The following is a 21,716-nucleotide window of genomic DNA, read 5'->3' as shown; positions in this document are numbered from 1 at the left end:
ACCTCTGGCAATCAACTGTTCCGTACTCATTATACATTAAAACCTCGGAGATTGAACGCACCAGAACTCGAACAAATCGGTGCTCGAACGATATTTCCAAACATTTTTTGCTCCAGAAACCGAACGAAATTCGGAGATTGAACTGGCAATCGCGACCTGAAACCTGTACGGCTGAGACGCGTATGGGCAGCGTGCATGACGCTTGTCCAAAGGTTTTACCGTGTGAGAGGCTCAGTTAACGCGTAGCCCTCACCAGTGCAGTTACCCGCAAAACATAGTTCTTAACTTTTTTGTTAATTTCCTTTATTTTAGTGATAAAAGAAATGTGCAAAATGGGTTGAGTTACAGAATTTTGTAGAAAAATATCACCCAGATAAGGCAGTGGCCAACCGAGTGAGCAATCTTTTCATGATAAAGCAATGTCATTTTCGAAACATCTTAAAACAGAGGCAGAAACAAACCTCTTTAGATAAGTTTTTAGTCAGAAAGAGCTCAAGTGACTCAGTGGCAGAAAAGAGGCACAGAAGAACCCCAGAAGGGCAGTTACCCGACATTATGGAAGGGGACTTCCCCTTCCAAACAATAACACCACCACCTCACCACCTTCCACTCAAACCATCAACTTTATATTTAATTTATTCCATGGTTTTTTTGTATGATTTTATGCATGTAATTACTGTAAACTTCCTGTAAAAATTCTTTGAGAGATTTATTGTGTCTGGAACCAATTAATGACATTAACATTAATTCTTATGGAGAAAATAAATTCGGCGTTCGAATGGCCTTCTGGAACGAATAAAGTTCGATCTCCAGGGTACCACTACTGCTCGGTGCTCAGTTCAGCTGTCAGCGGCCTCTGGATTTCAAGTTCAGTGGGGATAACCCATTACACCATGACATCCAAGTACAACAAAACTCGCATTCAACATCAAAACCAGGAGACAATGGGTGTGGGGTTTTCATAGTTTATTGACTGACAAGAAGATACAAGGTTGATGATGCGAGTTGACCTCCCCAGCAGGGAAGGCTCACTTCTTGGAGCTCTCCTCCTCCTTGGACAGAGTCTTCAGGATCTCCTCCTTCTTGGCCAGGAGGCGCTCCTCACGGCGCTTGCGTGCTTCCTTTGTCTTGGAGCGACGAGCCTCTGCCTGGTCACTGCAGAGCAAAGCAATCAGGACGCACGTGGGTTAGGTTTACAGCGAGTGACAAATGTTCACATGTTAATCCATGATTGTGAGAACACACCGTATATCAAAGCCAGGAAAGTGCAACACTTCTAAATTCTCGGGTTAGCACGGCCACTTACGCGAGGAGCTTCTTGCGGGCCTTGTCAGCCTTCATCTTGTGGATGTGCTCCATCAGAATGCGCTTGTTCTTGAACACGTTACCTTTCACTTTCAGGTACAGATTGTGGTACCTAAAAATTACGTTCATAAAAACAGTCAAGCCATGAACCACATACATTCACATAACAAAAATAACTCTATGTGTTGTAATGTATATTTGGCTGTTCTTAGGTGGTCCTGCTTTTTCTGCGAGTGGCACTCACATGTGGCGATCGATCTTCTTGGCCTCACGGTACTTGCGCAGGAGACGGCGCAGAATCCGCATGCGCCGCATCCACACCAGCTTCTCTGGCATACGGGCGTTGGCTGTACCCTTGCGCTTACCTGCAAGGACAGCAGAAAGAAACATTAGAAAGGCGTGGCTATGATGCTTGATCTGAATTCAACAAATTAAAATCCAACTAGTTCGTTACAACTTTGTACTTTTACACTCTAAAAGCTACACCAATCAATATTGCATTGTTCAGGGCTAGCACAGGATTCATGCAACCATGAGATATAGAAAACACGGGGCAACCCGGGACACCCACATTACCTCAGGTCTTGCATTATTTCCCACCTAGAATCGGTGTTCACACACTCAAGAGCACGCCCATAAGCACACAGATTTCAAACAACTCCTGCCAACCATTAAAATTATCACATGGTCGGCAGCTTTTTCAAGAGGACAACATTGAGCATGGCTCTTTTACAAGCATACACTAAGGGTGTGAGAGAATGTAGAGCACTGAGAAGAGAGACGGAGTGCCCGGCACAGGGTGAGCGGGGCACCAGGGTGACCGCTTACCGTAGCCCATGTGCCGACCCTTGCGCCGCGCCTCCAGGTTCTTGCGGCAGCGTGCACGCGAGTGCACCGCCACCGGTTTGCGGATGATCAAGCCATCCTTAATCAACTTGCGGATCTGCTGCCCTGAAGACAAAAAAAGAACGAGGTTAGAACAAGTGAACAAGTGGGGTGGGCGAGGGTTAACGCTGATCAATGTAGTTTTACCCCCTTTTCATATAGAATTTACCAAAGGCGAGTTTACCCACGTTTTACCACTATAAAACTCTTACAAAGTCAATGTCTAACATATTCTTAGGTTTTTTCGGTAAAGTCACATAGGTAACAAAATTTAAATTAATAAAAGTAAAATAAAAAATTAAATAAAAATCACGACGTTTCGGAGGCAACACAAGTCTCCGCCATCAGGTGGGACCGTCACAGCTAGATTTGCTGTATCAAGTGAGCCAAGTATCAGTTTCCACAATGTTAAGACGCTGTGGTTTTTGTGGCGATCCTTACTTGAGTTTGCGTTTGCGATCTCGTTTGTTTCGTTGGGGTCCAGCCAGACCTTCTTCTTTCCACAGCGCAGCACGCTGGCTGACAGCCGCTTCTGAAGCCGTAGCATACTGTTGAGCGATAGTCAAGTTACATTTTAGTTCATGACGAGCACCATCTCAACTTTAAACGTTATTGAGGCACGTATAGAGTATATTTTAGTTCATGACGAGCACCATCTCAACTTTAAACGTTATTCAAGCACGTATAGAGTATATTTTAGTTCATGACGAGCACCATCTCAACTGTAAACGTTATTGAGGCACGTATAGAGAAGTGTTTGCTCCCACTGTGGACAGTTCTCCAATGAGGGACGGGCGAAACCAGAGATTCATTTCAGTCGGTCAGCAAATCCTAGTCACGTGCTTATTCCAGTCTACCAGCGAGCCGGAATGATTCAGTCACATTTTACACGTTGCGTGAAACAAAAATATTAAAGAGCTACAAAACACGAGGGATATAACACGTGGAATTTTGAACACACCGGCACATATCACACGGACTGCAATTAAAAGGCGTATTATTAGTATACGTATCTATAGACGTGTTATACATCATTCGGGCTTCAACAAAGTCAACTCGCAGATCTCTTGCCGAAGTCTCAACGCGGTCTACATCGGTCTTTATAGAAATTTTATTTAATTTGCATCGACTGCAAACGATTATAGCACGGAGTAGCAGAAGTATACAAAAGTATGTACTTATACAGCCTTCAGTCAAGCCACTGCTGAGGGCTTCCACATGCCGTGAGTTATTTAACCAAACTTGTGCAGTTCTGCATTACACCTATTTAGACCAAATCGATTTGGGTGGTGCCCACAAGTTAGGTATAACTAGGTATAATACTGGACAAACGCGCATAAGACACGTGGTTAAAAGGATGATTATAGCATTCGGTACAAATATAGCGCGCATAGGCCATACAACACACAACTGCCTACATTGAGCAGGCGAGAGCCTACGGCCTAGAACGGCGTGTTGTACAACACGTGTGTTCACACATCAGCGACGTTTAGTCGTGTCATCCAACACTGTTGGGACGTGTTGCTCAGGTACATGAGTTGCGTACATCAGATTTTGAGGTGGTAACCCACGTAGTGTCCACCACATGAGTTGCGTACATCCGATTTAGAGGCACCGAATGCAACGCAATGGGCCAACGCATCTCGCGTACACCATTTTAAAACTACATCATGGGCGAGTTGTAACAAAGCACGCAGCAACATCGCCGTCTTTGTACGCGTGTGTTTAACACACTCCCTCGGCTCAATGCAACAAACGTAATCGACTCCCGTTATCGATCGCGTCGATAACTGTTGCTGGCCCGCCTGGTATTTCGCGTGATCGATTGGGCGGCAATTGCGATACATCTTTAAACCTCACTCGCTGTGTAATGTTTATAACAAACAACAACGCACTCATAGCCGTGCCATCAAGCGAGCACGGAACGCCGAAAGCGCGGGGCGAGGCGGCGGCGGCCACGCGGCGACTCGGCCCCAAAGCCTCGGCCTAAGGCCCGAAGCCCGGCCCGCACATCGCTCAGGACCAACATCCCGTGCCGCGGCCGGGGACGACCGAGCAAAGGTCGACGCAGCGAGACCCCGTGGCTAAGCAGAGCGCAAGCCCCTGGCCGTGAGGGGACGAAGGACGGCCGAAGATGGCACGCGAAGCCTCCTCGGGAGCGAGGAGAGCCTCTCACCTCATGGCGTCTTCTCGGGGTCCCACCAGCAAGGACCTTTGCGCATGCGCGGCGGCGATACCACCCCGCCGTCACAGGCGGGGGGGTGGAGTGGGTCTGTGAACAATGACGTTTAGACGCTTATTTTAATCTTTCGCTATTTTGAATTGAATTAAAGGATGATTCTAGATTTGAAGCTTTTGTGACTGCAAGGATTCATACTCTTAGGTTTTTTCGGTAAAGTCACGTAGGTAAAATAATAAAAATAATAATAGAAACAATTTTTTATTAATGATTTATTATTTAATTCATATTTTTTTTTTTATTATTGTTTATTTTTACCTACGTGACTTTACCGAAAAAACCTAAGAGCACGCACTGCACGCATTGTGGTTACGTGGAGACGACGCGTTAGGCGACTTGTGTTTGCGTTCTACTGATGGTACGGTCCATTGCCGATCCCCGGTGGGGGTCGGGGGGGGAGACTTGCGATCCTTAGGTTTCCAGGGTACACGTGGCTCGCCGCCGCTAGGGGGCGAGCCCGCACAGCGGCCTCGCTGTCAATTGTCGCTCTTGGAGGTTGCCTTCTTAATTTTGTTTCTAGATTTGAAGCTTTCGTGACCGCAAGGATTCATACTCTTAGGTTTTTTCGGTCAAGTCCCGTAGGTAAAAATAAAAATAAATAATAAACTACAAAAAATATATATTATAGAAATAAAATAAAAAATCACGACGTTTCGGAGGCAACACAAGTCTCCGTCATCAGGTGGGACCGTCACAGCGAGATTTACTGTCTCAGTATTTTTCCTCACTTGATACAGTAAATTTAGCTGTGACGGTCCCACCTCATGACGGAGACTTGTGAGTTCTTATTTTTGTTGTATTTTTTTGTATTATAATTAACGTGAAGTTTTCATGTTGAAATTTGAGACGCGCTCGGGGTTTCGGTTCCACGTTCGATTCAGAGGCGTTGAGACACTGCAGAAGGCAGCCCACCCAGTAAACGTTGGGCCAACGCGTGCTTTTCACATATTTCAGGTGCATTGTGACATTGTCCCTACCTTCTTCACATCTGTCAATCCCTTACCAGTGTCTGCCTTATTACAGACCAATTCAGACCTTATGGGTCACCCCGTGGTGCCCTTATAAATGTTAAAGTTCATCCTACAAAGTCCCATCACAAGGGAGAAACACAAACAAATAGACAAAAAATTGTCACGAAACAAACACTGTTTTATGTATTAATTTGGATAACTGGTGTCCATGATGCTGCTTCTCATGCTGTCTGTGATCTTGCATGCTGATGCTGCTCGCTTAACATGTGGATGCACACACTCATGTTGTAAATGTACAATAATAAACAGAAAAAAAGTGTCCCACGACTTTTTTATTTATTTGGCCGTATGATTCTTTTTTCCCCGTATTGAAACGGATGTACGCAGTATGGACCTGAAAACTCAATTTCCCTGCACAAGAATATGGCTAAACGGTTAGAGGTTGACAGGTATGCTGTACGTGGTACAGTTGTGAGTAACTTTTAGAGGCCTGTCCATATTTTGTTCTGTTGTATTGTAATTTTTTTCGACTTTTGTAACTGGAAAGCATTTGATTATTTTTTTTTACAAAATGAATAGAAAGTCTGCAAAATGTGAAAATGCACCAATTTCAATAATGACGAGTTACGGTTAGCGCGGTTGGCTGCGTCGGCTGCAAAATAATTTAAAATTTAAGATTTCCAGCACTTGCACGCACGCTGAATAATAAACTAATAAAAATATATATTATATAAATAAAATAAAAAATCACTACGTTTCGGAGGCAACACAAGTCTCCGTCATCAGGTGGGACCTCAGACATGTCGCCTCCAATTACTGGCAATCCGTCTCTCCCTAATAAATACGCCAACGTTGACTCAACGTTCGGTGCAAAAGACGTTCAACATACGCAGATAAACTCAAACAAAACATTCCAAATGTTCACTACTACACATTAACATTCCTATTGTATTTAAAAAAAAATCAATTTACGTTGAATGCATTCATTGAAAATGTGCTAACAAATATTCTTGGCAGTCTAAAATTAAACCAACAAGTGGCAGCAGCGAGTAAAATAATGGACATGCTGCAAGATGCTATTTTTAGTGCTGCCTGCGGTGGTGAGAGGCTGTGTGGGGAGGGGTGGTGAAGGGCAGCGCTGTGGCCTACAGAACATCGGTTAAATAAGTAATATTTAAAAATACTTTTTTTTAACACGCTTTAATGAAATGTACCGTACCAGTAATGGCAGAACTCCACGACTCCAGGAAGTGGCCCCGAGGCTTGCCATAACGTAAGGGGGCGTGGTGATTTACAGCCAATGTCAGTTGACCGTGGACAATTAGAGCAAAGCCGAAACATAACATATACAAATGAATGTTTAAAAATACTTTTTTTATTTTTTATGATAGAATATGGTATTGTCATCAGCATGACATAAGTATATCAAGTTTGCAGTCGATACCACATTGGGAAGTGGGTTAAAATTAGTTCCAAGATTTGAGGATACGACAACAACAGAGCGAGTTGAATAAAAGCGTGTAATAATAACAACAAAAAGAGCTGTTATAGTTCTTTGGATTCCTCCAGTGTACATACAAATTCTGTTCTCTTTGGTTCTTTCGGTAAAGTCACGCTTGTGTTGCGACCGAAACGTCGTGATTTATTTTATTTTTCTACCTACGTGACTTTACCGAAAGAACCAAGGAGTATGGGTTCCTGCAGTCACGAAAGCTTCAAATCAAGATACAAATTCTGATTACGTGGGTGCAGGGCCTGTGGGGCAGGCAATACATACTTACAGTGGTGGGCCAATGTTATGTCGATTATGATGGTTGCAACCACATGCTTTCGACACCACGCGGGCGAGATGTTAACTACCTCGCCTGGTATGCAGAAGGTCGTGGGTTCTCGATCCCAACCTCCGACGCCTGCTGCTGTATATATGGAGTTTGCGTGTTCTCCTCGTGGTCGCGTGGATTTTTCTCCAGATCCTCTGGGTTTTCTCTCCACAGTTAGAAACATACGTTTAGAGTATTTGGCTGCGATACGTTTCCACATGATAAGCCACTTCGTTGAGCTATCATTTGTAGCCAGGTCGCTTCTGAAAAACAGCTACATGCCTCAGTGGGCCTTTACCTGCTTTTATAAACGTAGTTAATAGTTGGTTTGCTCGTCAGAACTGGCACGAACAATTTCCCAAGATCTCTGACCCTACACGTGGATGTCTGGCCATCTATATTCATGTGGGAGGAAACTGGAATGTTATCGCAATCGTGCAAGGCGATGAATAATGCTTTCGGATGGCCGCGGAAGATATTTATCACAGCGCTCACCCACGTGTCGTAATACCCCGGTTTGTGCCGGCGATGCGTTCCTGAAGGGTGCGACAACTAATGAAACGACGTAAATCAATGCAATTTACAGGCGAGGTGGAGGCGAAGGTTGGGGTGACGGATACGAGAAAGGACGGATGATGGTGTCAGCGACGTAAGTGTGGGTTGAGTCGACGCAAATCAGGTAGTGGTATTAATAAAGTGACGTATTTGCAAAACGACGTAAAATTTGGGAGACGTAAATCGGGGTCTTAATGTAACTCATATCAATGTTGCGATGTTATCTTTGGTACCGTAGGGTGCCCATTTCACTGCACCAATCATAGCCAAATTAAGCGAGTTAAACGATGTGTAAATGGGTTTTTGTTGTGTGTGCAGTCATCAATGACCGAGCAGAGTTCATCCACGTGCTACTTGAGAACCTGCTTCTCCAGTGACTCAAGAACTTGGTTCTCCAGTGACTCAAGAACCTGGTTCTCCAGTGACTCAAGAACCTGGTTCTCCAGTGACTCAAGAACCTGGTTCTCCAGTGACTCAAGAACCTGGTTCTCCAGTGACTCAAGAACCTGGTTCTCCAGTGACTCAAGAACCTGGTTCTCCAGTGACTCAAGAACCTGGTTCTCCAGTTACTCAAGAACCTGTTTCTCCAGTGACTCAAGAACCTGGTTCTCCAGTGACTTGGCTGGTGGCTATGATGAGTGGGGGGATATTATGAGTGAATGGGTGGCTATGCTGAGTGGGGATATTATGAGTGGCTGTGGCTATGATGAGTGGGGATATTATGAATGGTTGTTGGCTATGCTGAGTGGGGATATTATGAGTGGCTGGGTGGCTATGCTGAGTGGGGATATTATGAGTGTCTTGTTGGCTATGATGAGTGGGGATATTATGAGTGTCTTGTTGGCTATGATGAGTGGGGGGATATTATGAGTGGCTGGGTGGCAATGATGAGTGGGGATATTATGAGTGGCTGGGTGGCTATGCTGAGTGGGGATATTATGAGTGGCTGGGTGGCTATGCTGAGTGGGGATATTATGAGTGGCTTGTTGGCTATGATGAGTAGGGATATTATGAGTGGCTGTGGCTATGCTGAGTAGGGATATTGTGAGTGGCTTGTTGGCTATGATGAGTAGGGATATTATGAGTGGCTGGGTGGCTATGCTGAGTGGGGATATTGTGAGTGGCTTGTTGGCTATGATGAGTAGGGATATTATGAGTGGCTGGGTGGCTATGCTGAGTAGGGATATTATGAGTGGCTGGGTGGCTATGATGAGTAGGGATATTATGAGTGGCTGGTTGGCTATGCTGAGTGGGGATATTATGAGTGGCTGGGTGGCTATGCTAAGTGGGGGTATTATGAGTGGCTTGTTGGCTATGATGAGTAGGGATATTATGAGTGGCTTGTTGGCTATGATGAGTAGGGATATTATGAGTGGCTGTGGCTATGCTGAGTAGGGATATTATGAGTGGCTGGGTGGCTATGATGAGTGGGGATATTATGAGTGGCTGGGTGGCTATGATGAGTGGGGATATTATGAGTGGCTGGGTGGCTATGATGAGTGGGGATATTATGAGTGGCTGGGTGGCTATGCTGAGTGGGGATATTATGAGTGAATGGATGGCTATGATGAGTGGGGATATTATGAGTGGCTGGGTGGCTATGCTGAGTGGGGATATTATGAGTGGCTTGTTGGCTATGCTGAGTGGGGATATTATGAGTGGCTGGGTGGCTATGCTGAGTGGGGATATTATGAGTGGCTGGGTGGCTATGATGAGTGGGGATATTATGAGTGGCTGGGTGGCTATGATGAGTGGGGATATTATGAGTGGCTGGGTGGCTATGATGAGTGGGGATATTATGAGTGGCTGGGTGGCTATGCTGAGTGGGGATATTATGAGTGAATGGATGGCTATGATGAGTGGGGATATTATGAGTGGCTGGGTGGCTATGCTGAGTGGGGATATTATGAGTGAATGGATGGCTATGATGAGTGGGGATATTATGAGTGGCTGGGTGGCTATGCTGAGTGGGGATATTATGAGTGGCTTGTTGGCTATGCTGAGTGGGGATATTATGAGTGGCTGGGTGGCTATGCTGAGTGGGGATATTATGAGTGGCTGATTGGCTATGCTGAGTGGGGATATTATGAGTGGCTGGTTGGCTGCGCTGAGTGGGGATATTATGAGTGGCTGATTGGCTATGCTGAGTGGGGATATTATGAGTGGCTTGTTGGCTATGCTGAGTGGGGATATGAGTGGCTGGGTGGCTATGCTGAGTGGGGATATTATGAGTGGCTGGGTGGCTATGCTGAGTGGGGATATTATGAGTGGCTGATTGGCTATGCTGAGTGGGGATATTATGAGTGGCTTGTTGGCTATGCTGAGTGGGGATATGAGTGGCTGGGTGGCTATGCTGAGTGGGGATATTATGAGTGGCTGGTTGGCTATGCTGAGTGGAGATATTATGAGTGGCTGGTTGGCTATGCTGAGTGGGGATATTATGAGTGGCTGGGTGGCTATGCTGAGTGGGGATATTATGAGTGGCTGGTTGGCTAGCTGTTACCTGTAGTTTACAGTGAGGCTAGGAATAGGTTTGCTAATGTGCTTGGCTCCCAAACGACTTCCCCACCTCGCCATTGCAATACAGGGATATCCATGTATAGATATACCATTAAAACGATGGGAAGAAATTCACGTATTACATAATTTAATGCTCTTCTCTGTAATACTGTATATAGATCCATCTCTTTCACAACATTCAAACACTAGTTGAGACGAACGTCATTCTAAATGGATCACCCAGTGCGTGGCATTTCAATGTGTGGCCACTTTTCATTTCGTGGTGTGCACTGCCACGAAAGTCAGGGCGGCGGTCTAATGTCAGGCAATGCCCCGGCTACCTGTGTGGCGCCTTCCTGCCAGTCCAGGCTGTGAGTGCACTGTCGCACTGGTACGTGTGTGTGTGTGTCTATGTGTGTGGTGTGTGTGGGTGTGTATGTGGGTGTGTGTGTACGTGTGTAGTGTGTGTGGGGAACGAGAGCGTCGTGGTTAGCGCACTGCACTACAAACCCGGCGGCCCGGGTTCCATTCCCGCTCACGGCCAACACCAGTGACGATTATCTGAACCGGTCTTGGGCCTCCCCTAGGTTGACTCAGCCTCAAATGAGTACCTGGGTGCGGTGTGTAAACACCACCACTGGGGAGACAAAGGCGGCCGGGCGTGGTGCTGGCCACCCACCCCCTCGTGTGCCGTTCCGGCCTTCGTAGGTGCTCGCTAACAGCACTTGCCCCTACAGTCTGTTAAGGCTATACGGGGGATCTTTGTCTTGTCTATGTGTGTGGCCTGCTTATGTCGCCTGCAATTTAATTGCTTTCAATCAACATCACCAAGTGACGACACGTGGTTCATCGACAAAGGGAAGCTGCGCATTGGAGAGCGATTAGTTCAAGTTGTGGCCAGTTGTTTTATCCAGGCGTGCTGAAGTGCTTCCGCACAGAGATAATCTCAGTGTTCATGCTAATTTTGATTAACCACGTGAGACCTGTATCACGGACATGACAACATGAAGCCAAGTACAACAAAGGAGAAAAAAGACACCAGAGCACATCAGAAGTGCGTCTCCAGCTCACTCACACCCACATCGTGCTCGACTGAAGAAGGGGCCTCGTGTTGCGTCATACATCACACGCTTCGATTCAGGCGCATTAATTCGAGTGCCGCTACCTTCTTGGCGCACAGAAACACTGCGCATACTAATGGCCAATCAGTCAAAGATTCATGTATGACTACCAATGTTGTTCTTCCTAATAAAGTTCAACGAGTTTCAAACATAATTTTTTTTTTGGGGGGGGGGGGGGGTATTGGGCAATTACTTGTTTGGCAGAGGCAATGGATGCTTACTAAATGGAAACGTAAAAACATATTTGATATCACAAACATAAGAGACGTAATGGTGGGAGGCTATTTGGTCAAGTGTTTGGAGTAGGCGTATACATACCACACCACGTTGTACCCAGAAATGTATTGTTTTAAATCACACAATAGATGGCAAGGCGCAGTGAACGCTGCTGTTGTAATTCAAACAAAATCTCAATATTAATGTATCTGTTCATTGGCAGTCATCTTCAAACATGAACAAAATAGCCATTGGGGGCCGTACATAAATGACGTCACGCGATTTTTGACGACTTTTGACCGCCCCCTCGTCACACCACGGCGTCACAAAAAGTCAGACCCCCCTCAAATATGACGTCACAAAGCTCTGCCCCCCCCCCCCAAAAAAAAAACATGCTTCAAATCGCTTTAAACTATTGTCATTGTAGTGCGTATTTAATGTGGCGCTGCACTCTGATGTTGTAGGAGAAAACATTTATTGAAACGTCTATTTAATTAAGTAGAACGTGTCGTCTATATTTATTTAAAGTTGCGCATTTTGATGTGAAGTCACATTTCTCACCCCCCCCCCCTCGTCACACATCGTCACAAATGTCTGACCCCCCCCCTAGGTGCGTGACGTCATTTATGGACGGCCCCTTTGTACTAAACGTTATTGAATAATTTATGACCAGGTCACTTCTGAAAAAGAGCTCTATAGGTCAGTGGGACTTACCTTGTAAGCAAACACAACATTTTTACAGTTGTATTATTTCCCAAGTATAAATGCCTTAAACTCTTTATATGTATATAAAGCAGTGTGTATGACGACGGTGGTGATTTGCAGAGGTGTGGACTCGAGTCATGTGACTTGGACTCGAGTCAGACTCGAGTCATGAATTTGATGACTTGCGACTCGACTTGGACTTGCATAACAATGACTTTGTCCCACCTATGAGATGTGGACTCGAGTCATGTGACTTGGACTCGAGTCAGACTCGAGTCATGAATTTGATGACTTGCGACTCGACTTGGACTTGCATAACAATGACTTTGTCCCACCTCTGGTGATTTTTGTTGGTGTTGTGGGTGTTTGTGACATCGTCCACTCACACCGCACAATCTCAGCAGGGGGCATGCTGACTCCTGGATGAGATTACTTGTACAGGTGCAAAACGGAACTTTTATTGAGGAGGTATTATACCACGTTCACGGGGCAATAAATTACACAGCGCACCTATCACTTTAGACAGATAAATAATTGACACGTCCATATACAACGTAAACAATGCATACGTTTAAATGAATTCAGAGAAATATGGCGTGTGCTCATTAAATGTGTGTGTGTGTGTGTCTTCCAAAATGTATTTCTCCCAAAACAATTCACGTGTGCGGCATATAGAGCTAGAGAGAGAATGCATCAAATCCGCCGACAGTATTTTGTCGCAATAACAACACAGTACTGCATAAACTGCAGTCGTAATCACGCACGCGAGTGAAACTCTCTCACGAGGATGCGACGAGTGGTATAAAAATAGTAATAGCGCCTCATCGGGCCACTTTCCACTTTCTTAATATTTTACACCGCGGCAGCAAAGCGCTGCTGGCACGCTGCTGTTCTAATAATAATAAAAACGTATGTACACAAAGTCTGGCCTCTTCTTTTTTTACACACACACACAGATATATACCGAACTACAACGCAGCAGCAGCAGCTCTCTTCCAAAGTGCGGCAGCTCTCCATCCCTGTGAAGTCAGCGAACGCTGCGTGACTTGTGATGGGCGATGGCCCCAGTGCCTCTGTGCATGCGCATTCACCGCCACGAGCCAAATGGGCTCCTGCCCAGCGTCGCTTCTGCCGAAGTGCCCCCATTGACTTTGTGTTAAACAACAAGGCCATGTTAACGGCCCCCAGCAATTCAACCCAAAGCATTCGCTGTCACGCGAGTACGATCCTTAATTAGATCCCCCCCCCCCCCGCTTTGAACGGAAAACTAATTTATAATGTCTGAAGCAAGAAAAGCGTGAAATGCCCCACAAACCCCTCGTCGACGATCAGAATCAACCGTCACGCCGCTCATTGCGAGCAGCAGCAAAGCGCGCTGGTCAATTCTCAGACGTGGTCGCACCGTTATTTGCAATTCATAGACACACACAAAAAAACCCCACATTGTAATCCGGTAATAATTTTTTGCGACTTTGAGTACCCCCAGCGTGTATTCTACGTTGATACGTCGTGGTGTAACCTTGGATGAGAATGTTCCAGTGACTATTTGATGTTCTACTTGTAACCGTTACGGTGATTTCTGGCTGTCAAACCACTGTAACGTGATGATACATTTGACTCAACGTAGGTGTTGAGCTCTGCATTGTGTTCCTGCTGGCAGTTTCTTCAGAAACTGCCTTTAGAGCGACATTTTGTACGAAACTTTGGGGCCGCACAACATTCGGTACAACCCAAAAAAAAAAACACATCGGAGAGGCATACAGCACAACCACAACAAAACAAAAACCTACCCCAGTAGTACACGTGTAGCTGCCACATCATGTTTATAAAAAATTGTTACACACTTGCCATTAATGGCAGTCGTTTGAATAGAGAGGCGCCACCTCGCACACCGACACCAAACCTGTGCTGACAACCGACTCACACGGGATAAATAGGCACCACCATGAGTGTGTTATAAAACAAATACAAATTAAATATCCTGACGTTAAGCAATCACCATTGGCTTAGATTGCAAGTGTTCCCAACGTTTCTAGACATTTTTCACAACACACGATGCACCAACAATGTATATATATTTTAAATGTTTAAACTACTTTAAAGCGTAGTAGCTGCAGGTTTCACGGACTGCTTCCCACGGCCTTGTGATCCACTGGTCACCTAAAAACCACAGGCTGGGAAACCTCTGGGCTAGAAGACACTGGGCTGGGGCAGTGTCTTCAACTGCAACAGGGCTGCAGCTACAGTCCCTGTCCTTCTTTGTGATTTTACAGCTGTTTGCAGCTATACCAACAACACAGCGAACACACTACTCCGCACGATTTAACCTACATGCCAACTGTGCTATCTTGTTAATATTGCTGCCATGATTTGCTTAAGCGACAGTAAAAAAAATATGCGTAAAAGTGTACAACAGTTTCCTCCAGCGAAAGTTACCGGTAACAGAGGGCACTTTTAAGATGTAACCTACTTAATCAGTCGATACAATATATGCACTATATGGATTACGTGATAGAGAGCGGCACACTATGCACTCACTCGATTGTACAACCTGAAGCACACATCCTCAAGCGCACACTTCGACACAGCCACCACGACATCATCGCTCTCATAACGGTGGTGAGGCCGCAGCCGTACCCCGACGCTGTTAACGAGACACCCTGCATGCTTAAGTGCGACGCAGCACAGCCAACACAAGCCGCCAAGTGCAACCCCCCCCCACACTCTCGTTGGACCACTCTGTCTATGGCACTGCAGCAAGTTCGAGTTGAGATTTTTTTTTTACAAAAATAAAAACATTTTTTGAGACAAAAAAAAGCTGTCATTGGTTCACATGAATTGGCAAACATGTTTTAAAACCCTATTTTCCTCTCGTCAGTGTGGCGATTGCTAATCTAATTTGACATTTTCAAGGACTGCACAGTTAATAGGGGTCTAAGGAGCTAATTTACCTCTGTAAAAAAAAACCTACAGGCCCCCAGACACAGTATTTACGTGTTATACTGCCACGTGTACGTATAGTATATATTTGATTAAATATAAAATTAACGTAGGGGTTTCCCCTGTCTCGGATGAAAAGAGGAATGTTGTTGGTGCCGACAAAGTACACATTAAAGCATTGTTTTTATTTTATCAGAAACTGCACACCAGTCAAAATTGGCAACAGAAGCAACTACCTTGCGTGGGTCCTGCTGGTCTCCCAGGGGCCCACACACGGGAGCTTATTGTGAATGCAGGTACTGTACTGCTGATGGGACAGACTGTCCCTGTGCACAGCTACTCCGAAGCGGCCATAACAAAACAGCAGCAGCATCATTCCCCCTCCAGCCCACGGACACCACAGAGCTCGCGGCGAGGCATGATCTCAGTGACGCACGCGCGCACGCGCGCGCCTGTTCACACCCATCACTTGTTATACATCAAAAACGCAGCGGGGAGAACATTGACTGCATCCAGTAGTGCTGGTCATCGCATTTGTCAGTGCTTCTCCGCCTTGATATTGACCGGGAGCTTAAGTGCGATAGCACCACCCTTAATGTAAAATACCCCTTTCTCCAAGGGTATTAAGCTCTCCTGCGCTGCCAATTATCCTATTTCATTCTACAACGCTCCCCACTACATTACATCAGTTCGTTAATCCAGCTAATGCGCCCGATGTGCCTGCCTTGAATGTTAATGACAACTCCTGCATACAATGGCCCGCGTATCCGTCGATGAAGTTCCACAGCATAGGAGCTTCTCACCACCTGGGTTCGCCACCCGCTGTCGGAGAGCGGGGTTTGTGGCATCGCTGGTGCTTTGTGGATACACTGGCCAATTCGCGGTTTAAACGCAGCACGGATTCAGTCCTTCAGCTGTCTCCGACAGGATGAAAATTTTTTTTACCCGTTTCCAAGCTTGCATTGAATTACATTAGTACACTTAGAACCAAAAATTGGGACTCTGAAAAACTGAATAGCACATTTTTTTTACCGAAAACTGCACTTTTTCCAGAAATATAATCTCATTCGAACGCAATCTCTTTTCCAACAATGTACAGTACAGCATCGAGTATACCTGTAAAAGAATATTACATTACCCCTTGCCCTATCTATGCGTCATTAGGGAGCATTGGCTGGAGGGGGCCTCTTCCCGGCTGTCACAGCAGCAGGCTGGGGGCTGGGACGTAATCAGACAGCCGTGGTTTGCTTCACACTGTGAAAGCTTATGCGGCTCGGCGACGTGGGGATGGACATCGCACGCGTGACACGTGCGCGCAGGCTGTGCTTGTCCTCCCAGCGGTGCCACCTTTTCCGCACCGCTGATCGCACCTACGGAGAGGATGAGTGGCGAGATGTTAACTACCTCGCCCGGTATACAGGAGTTTCGTGGGTTCGATCCCGACCCTGACGATGCCGACCCTGACGATGATGTCGTCTATGTTTGCATGTGCTCTCTCCCCGTGGTCGCGTGGATGATTCTCTGGGTTCGCTGAGTTTTTTTTAACCTCCACGTTTATAAAACTACGCGTTTAGAGTATTTGGATGTTTTAAATTCGCACGTGATGATAATCTACTTTGTTGAGCTGTCGTTTGTGGCCAGGTCGCTTATGAAAAAGAGCCATATAGCTCAGTGGGCCTGTCCAGGTAAAATAAAATAAAAATTTATTTAAGTCCATGTTGTGTTTAGTTTATTGTCCTTCCCGCGCACCCCCGAGTAGCACGGTTGGCTACGTACGGTGTGAAAGAAGTGCAACGTACATACATACATGTTACAGTTCCTGCGTAAGGCACATCCTCGAAATTGAGGTTTTCAACCTTTTCATCTCTGCGGTTCCCGTGAGAGAGTGGTCTTATTTTTGTGTTTCGGTGCACTTATCAAAGGAGAGACGTAATCTCAAGTGACATTTGTAGACCTTTGTACTACCAGGCCAGCCATGGGGTGGGTGCTATCATGCCGTTTTGTCAGATTTCCATTCTTTTAATGCCGCCCACCAAATACACACTCAGTGTGCGTTCACGTGCCGTAAAGAGCAGTTGTCAATCATTAATTCAGGCGAGTTGCTGCCATTGTTGCTGGAGCAGCAGCAACATTATATTAAGGGGAGATCCAACTCAAATTTAAATGGCTCTTAATAAAAGTGTACAGCCATTTGTCTATCCACTCCGGGAAGAAGGCCTCCCGTTGGCATGTCAGTCGTGGAGGTTGACTATACTTCACCACGCTGGTCACTGCGGGTTGGTATTGTGTCTTGAGCTGTTTGACATAAATGTGACACAGAGGCGTGGTTTCTCTGTGTGCCTATGTACGTCTCTCTCTTTATGTATCTCTGTGATATCTGTCTCTGCTTATATGTCTGTCTATATGTCTCTGGTTCTGTGTTTGATCTCTCTCTCAAATTTAGCATTCTCAGGAAGAACGTAATCAACCAGGTAGGGTGTTGACTGTTATGTTATCCGACTCTCTGTTGTATTACATTTCTAAGTATACTAGATTTGCGTTTCTATTTCATTTATACCTGATGATGATTGCTTGTGTTGCAATCGAAACGTCGTATGCTAGTATTTAATTTATTATTTTCTCTTTATACGTGACTTTACCGAAAGAACCAAATAATAAATGTGAACCTTTGTCGTCGAGAACATGAGACATGATAGTCACGGCCAAATACATCACTGCGACACGAGTAACATCACTCGTGTGGGATTTAACTCGTCGTCCATGCATCAATGTCCCTGGAGTGCAATGACTGAACGTCCGAAGCCTGGTTGCTATTGCATTCTCGTTTTTCTTCCCAATGAAGCGTTCGACTCATATCAGACAGCTTGGCACAAACACAGCCTCGCAGTGCATCTATAAGACACGAGCCATTTATCTTTTGGGTTACAGCTCCCCTGAACATATTGACGGAAGGAATTGCGTGTACATTACAGCACAAGCACTGGGTAATTACCACATCGTAATGGGTATGAAGTTAATTCGTATATTGAATATATGTGGGTCATTATTACATATATGTAGCCTATTTTAATACCCATTTTTTTTAAACGTAGGTAGTCGGAGTGATGCTTTGGGTAAAGTCGTGATATTTGGACAATTCACAACCGCTGTGTTTTCCTTCCTCGCGTTACTTGAGGTTTCCCATCCCCGGTGACGTGAAAGTTAAAAATGTATTCAGTTGGTGACGTTGCTCCCCACACTCTGGGGGGGGGTGGGGGTTGGTGGTAGGGGGGGTTAAAGGTTCAGGGGGTAACCGGTTACTCATTACGCTATTACGCCTTGAAACCGTGGCCAGATGCAGCAAAACCCATCAATTGTCATCTTGGGACTTGAATGAGCAGAATAGATATTCAACTGTGGTCATTCAAATACCTTGAAGGTTACAGTGATGCGACATCGTGCGCAGTCCCGAGGCCATGTTTAGTGACAGTACGGTGTATGTATGTTAGGTCTATCGTGAATGCACTTCAAGTAAATTGAGATGAAAGGCCATGTTGAAATGCGTGTCCTATCGGCTTATAAACGATGTTTTCACATGCTTACCTCTCCGTTTAGAAAACAGTAAAAGACAGAAACAAAGAAACCCTACAACGAAAGAAGCACAAGTGATAATTAAGGCATCAAATGTCAAATCACAATGGCAATTTTCAGTTCAATATTCATCGACTCGTTTTGCTTTCATCTTCAATTCGTGCCACTCCCGAGGGTGTAGAATTCATGCCAAGTGCAGGAGCTCAATGGATCCGTCCTGCTTGAACAGCTGGAGAAGCACCATGCCACCAGGCCGCATAAACAGTCGCATTATCCCTTCAGCAACCCGATATCATAATAATATTATGATAATAGCCTATATTGTTCCAAGAAAACTATCACTTAGGATCCAGACTCTTTTCACAATGGCCCTGCATTGGTCGTTTAGTGGTTTGCGTGTGGAAGGAAACTGGAGACCTGTGCCTTTAAAAATATATAATCTATTAGTCTGTGAGCACAGCACTCAGAATCGATAGACATGTCAGAAATATACTTGCTGTACTGATATATACTGGCCACTTTATACCACCACAGATATTTATGTGTGTGTGTGTATGCATGTATACACACAGTTGCTGAGCATAGGCCAAAATGGACCCAAAACGTCAACGTTGCAAATCACACACCATAAACACGCGTATCTGTGTGGTTAACACCTCGGCTTCTGGGTGTGCTTCACTAACACCACCTCTCAAGCACCTGAATTACAGGTGCGAAGCATTTGTGCAAACCGCTCTCTTTAGCCCGCGGATGGGAAAAGCCCCTTTGGCAAGAAATGGTGAATGCAGCCTCGAGACGTAATTTATTTACCGCTGATAAATATTGCAACAGCGCGTGCGCAGAAGGACAGCCAAACACAACCCCAAAACAAACTTTAATTCACCTGTCACGGCGAATTTGCTGCTGGCATGGGCTGCATTTACCCCCCCCCCACGCGGGCTTGTGTGCATTGGCCATTACCAGCCGACCCAAGGACCCGAGGCCATTTAGCCCACTTTGTGGCCTTTATAAATAGCCGCACCGTTTACTAAACAGGTTATATCAATATTAGAGCCATTATTTATCCATTGCTAGCGGAGAAAGTAGGTCTGCACAATTATTAATCTGGGCAAGTGGCCAGGACACTTTGTACTTGTAACTAATTTATATTTGGTAGTCGGGAGTTCCATAAAAAAATGCAGAGTTGTTATTGATTTATAAAAAATAGCATGCGGACGTTTCCTTATAATTGTTCCATTGTCCACAGTAGTCGGTGCATTGCTTGTGCAAAAATAAAACAGCGTGGAACCTTGTGAGTTGTGCAAACCATCCATACTGAAGCAATCTGTTGACCCATTAAATTCCCCTAATTTGTTTGAAATTCTATTATGTCCGTCACTTCATTTGGCACGTTTGGTGTTTTCACGAGGAAAGTAAGCAGCAACACAACTGCCTACACGTGGCCTCGTTCACCAACTGTTTCTCAATCCACAACGTTGATGCGTTCACTGAGCGTGGTTTCGCTGCTACCGGCATTGAAGTCAAGAAGCTGATTGGGTATGGAAATGCTAATTGACGCAGCAATGTATTTTGAACTGCTGTATAAATATATGTAAAAATTATGTCATCAATCCACTGCTGGACGAAGGCCTCCTCAACCCCCATGTCTGGTCATGGGGGTTAGTTTGAGTGTGGGTCGGTGAAGCAGGAAGCCTCGAATGGGTTCGGATACCACTCGCCACGGATGTTAGCCGTGACTGTGAATCAAAATTTATGTCATACGAGGTTCACAGCGCAGTGCCCTAACCACCGCTTCCACCCACCCAGCAAACATGAATATTTAATTCACCCATTTCATCCAAGCTGCTAACGCCACTTTCAGGCAATCTTCTGCAAATAAAGTGCCAGCGTGTCTTCACTAAAAGCCCATTTTATCCGATATTACACACTCAACCAATACCTGGCACCCAACGAGTTAATTAATGCGCCCCGTGCTCACATGCTATACATTCATATTCAGCAAGAATGGTTTAAGCCATGACGATCACTTAGAGGTGACACACACACATAAGGCCAAATGTTTTTTTTTTACAACGACATTATCTGTGTATTTGCCTTCTGGATATGTCGTTTTAACACTTGATACTCATGTATAATAGTTCACATGAGGTCATGGGGCTTCATTCATGTATTTATGTTGTTACCCTAAGCCAGTGTAACTCATAGAAGGTCAATTATTTCGTAACCAACGGGGAAAACAAGAAACAATTCTCTCTCTCATGGATAATGGAATTTGTCCAGGAAGGCCCGAGTCCATCAAGATACATCACATGTTCCATTTTAAACACTAATTATATTGTGTTCTACGTGGGAGATGTGGGTAACACTTAAAGGTCTCCACAAAGGAGTTCATGAACCCACTTTGCTGTCAAATTACATCTTTGCTCTCGTGTTGCGGGAGTTTCACAAAGCTGGGTGATGCATCAGCCCCGTTGCCTCTAAAGCGCCCGGCTAAAGGCATGGAATAGACGATTGTCGATTAAAGCTTGAGAGTTTGAAGAGTGGGCTTCGGATCGATGTGTGGGCAACGATTTGCACGGTTGGCTACGTACGGTGCAAAAGAAGTTCCGTTCAAGGTAAGGAGACTTGCACCTCTATCTGAGCAACAGGCCGACCTCCATCAAACACGAGTGGGTGTTACGCGTGAATGCTCCAGCAGTGGTTCATTAACTTTCCAATGTTGCTGCAATGTCCCTGTAACATGTATTATATTTGAATGTGGAGCAGTGCTTAGGGGGGAATGGTGGCTCAGTGATTAGTACACTGCAACACAAACCTGATTTCAATTCCCTGCTCGGGACGAAGAACAGTGGCAAAACATTTGAACTGGTTCGGGGCCTGCCCTAGGTAG

At 45.4% G+C, this 21,716-nt stretch overlaps 2 protein-coding genes across 6 annotated transcripts in view; both read right to left on the bottom strand.

The window, feature by feature from the left end:
• Positions 1-951: 951 nt before the first annotated feature.
• RPL19 (ribosomal protein L19) lies at positions 952-4,462 on the bottom strand. The gene is made up of 6 exons (XM_078880193.1): positions 4,367-4,462; positions 2,632-2,738; positions 2,134-2,256; positions 1,550-1,670; positions 1,307-1,417; positions 952-1,155 (listed from the first exon to the last, which is right to left on the bottom strand). The coding sequence occupies exons 1-6, from the start codon at positions 4,369-4,371 to the stop codon at positions 1,029-1,031; spliced, it is 594 nt and encodes a 197-aa protein (XP_078736319.1). The 5' UTR covers positions 4,372-4,462; the 3' UTR covers positions 952-1,028.
• Positions 4,463-12,757: 8,295 nt separating this feature from the next.
• The window catches only part of LOC144949808 (corticotropin-releasing factor receptor 2-like), a 35,552-nt gene continuing 26,593 nt past the window's right edge, over positions 12,758-21,716 (bottom strand). For 3 of the 5 annotated variants that reach the window (XM_078879994.1, XM_078879783.1, XM_078879866.1), the window contains 2 exons: positions 18,839-18,880; positions 12,758-16,626 (listed from right to left, as the gene is read on the bottom strand). In XM_078879994.1, the coding sequence (XP_078736120.1) occupies positions 16,486-16,626; positions 18,839-18,880 (183 nt within the window). In that variant the 3' untranslated portion in view covers positions 12,758-16,485. The remainder of the gene's footprint in view (positions 16,627-18,838; positions 18,881-21,716) is intronic. The other 2 variants (XM_078880064.1, XM_078879932.1) reach the window with 1 other exon arrangement.

The sequence above is a fragment of the Lampetra fluviatilis genome, chromosome 1 (genome assembly GCF_964198595.1).
Source record: "Lampetra fluviatilis chromosome 1, kcLamFluv1.1, whole genome shotgun sequence".
In the NCBI taxonomy this organism is placed as follows: domain Eukaryota; kingdom Metazoa; phylum Chordata; class Hyperoartia; order Petromyzontiformes; family Petromyzontidae; genus Lampetra; species Lampetra fluviatilis.
Note: the sequence above shows the minus strand (reverse complement) of the source record. Positions and strands in the feature narration are given on the sequence as shown.

Excerpts from the sequence above, each read along its gene's own strand:
- RPL19 (XM_078880193.1), bottom strand. Across the intron at positions 2,257-2,631 it reads GATCGCAAACGCAAACTCAA|GGCAGCAGATCCGCAAGTTG; the intron begins GTAAGGATCGCC and ends TTTTGTCTTCAG. Across the intron at positions 1,156-1,306 it reads GCCCGCAAGAAGCTCCTCGC|TGACCAGGCAGAGGCTCGTC; the intron begins GTAAGTGGCCGT and ends TTTGCTCTGCAG.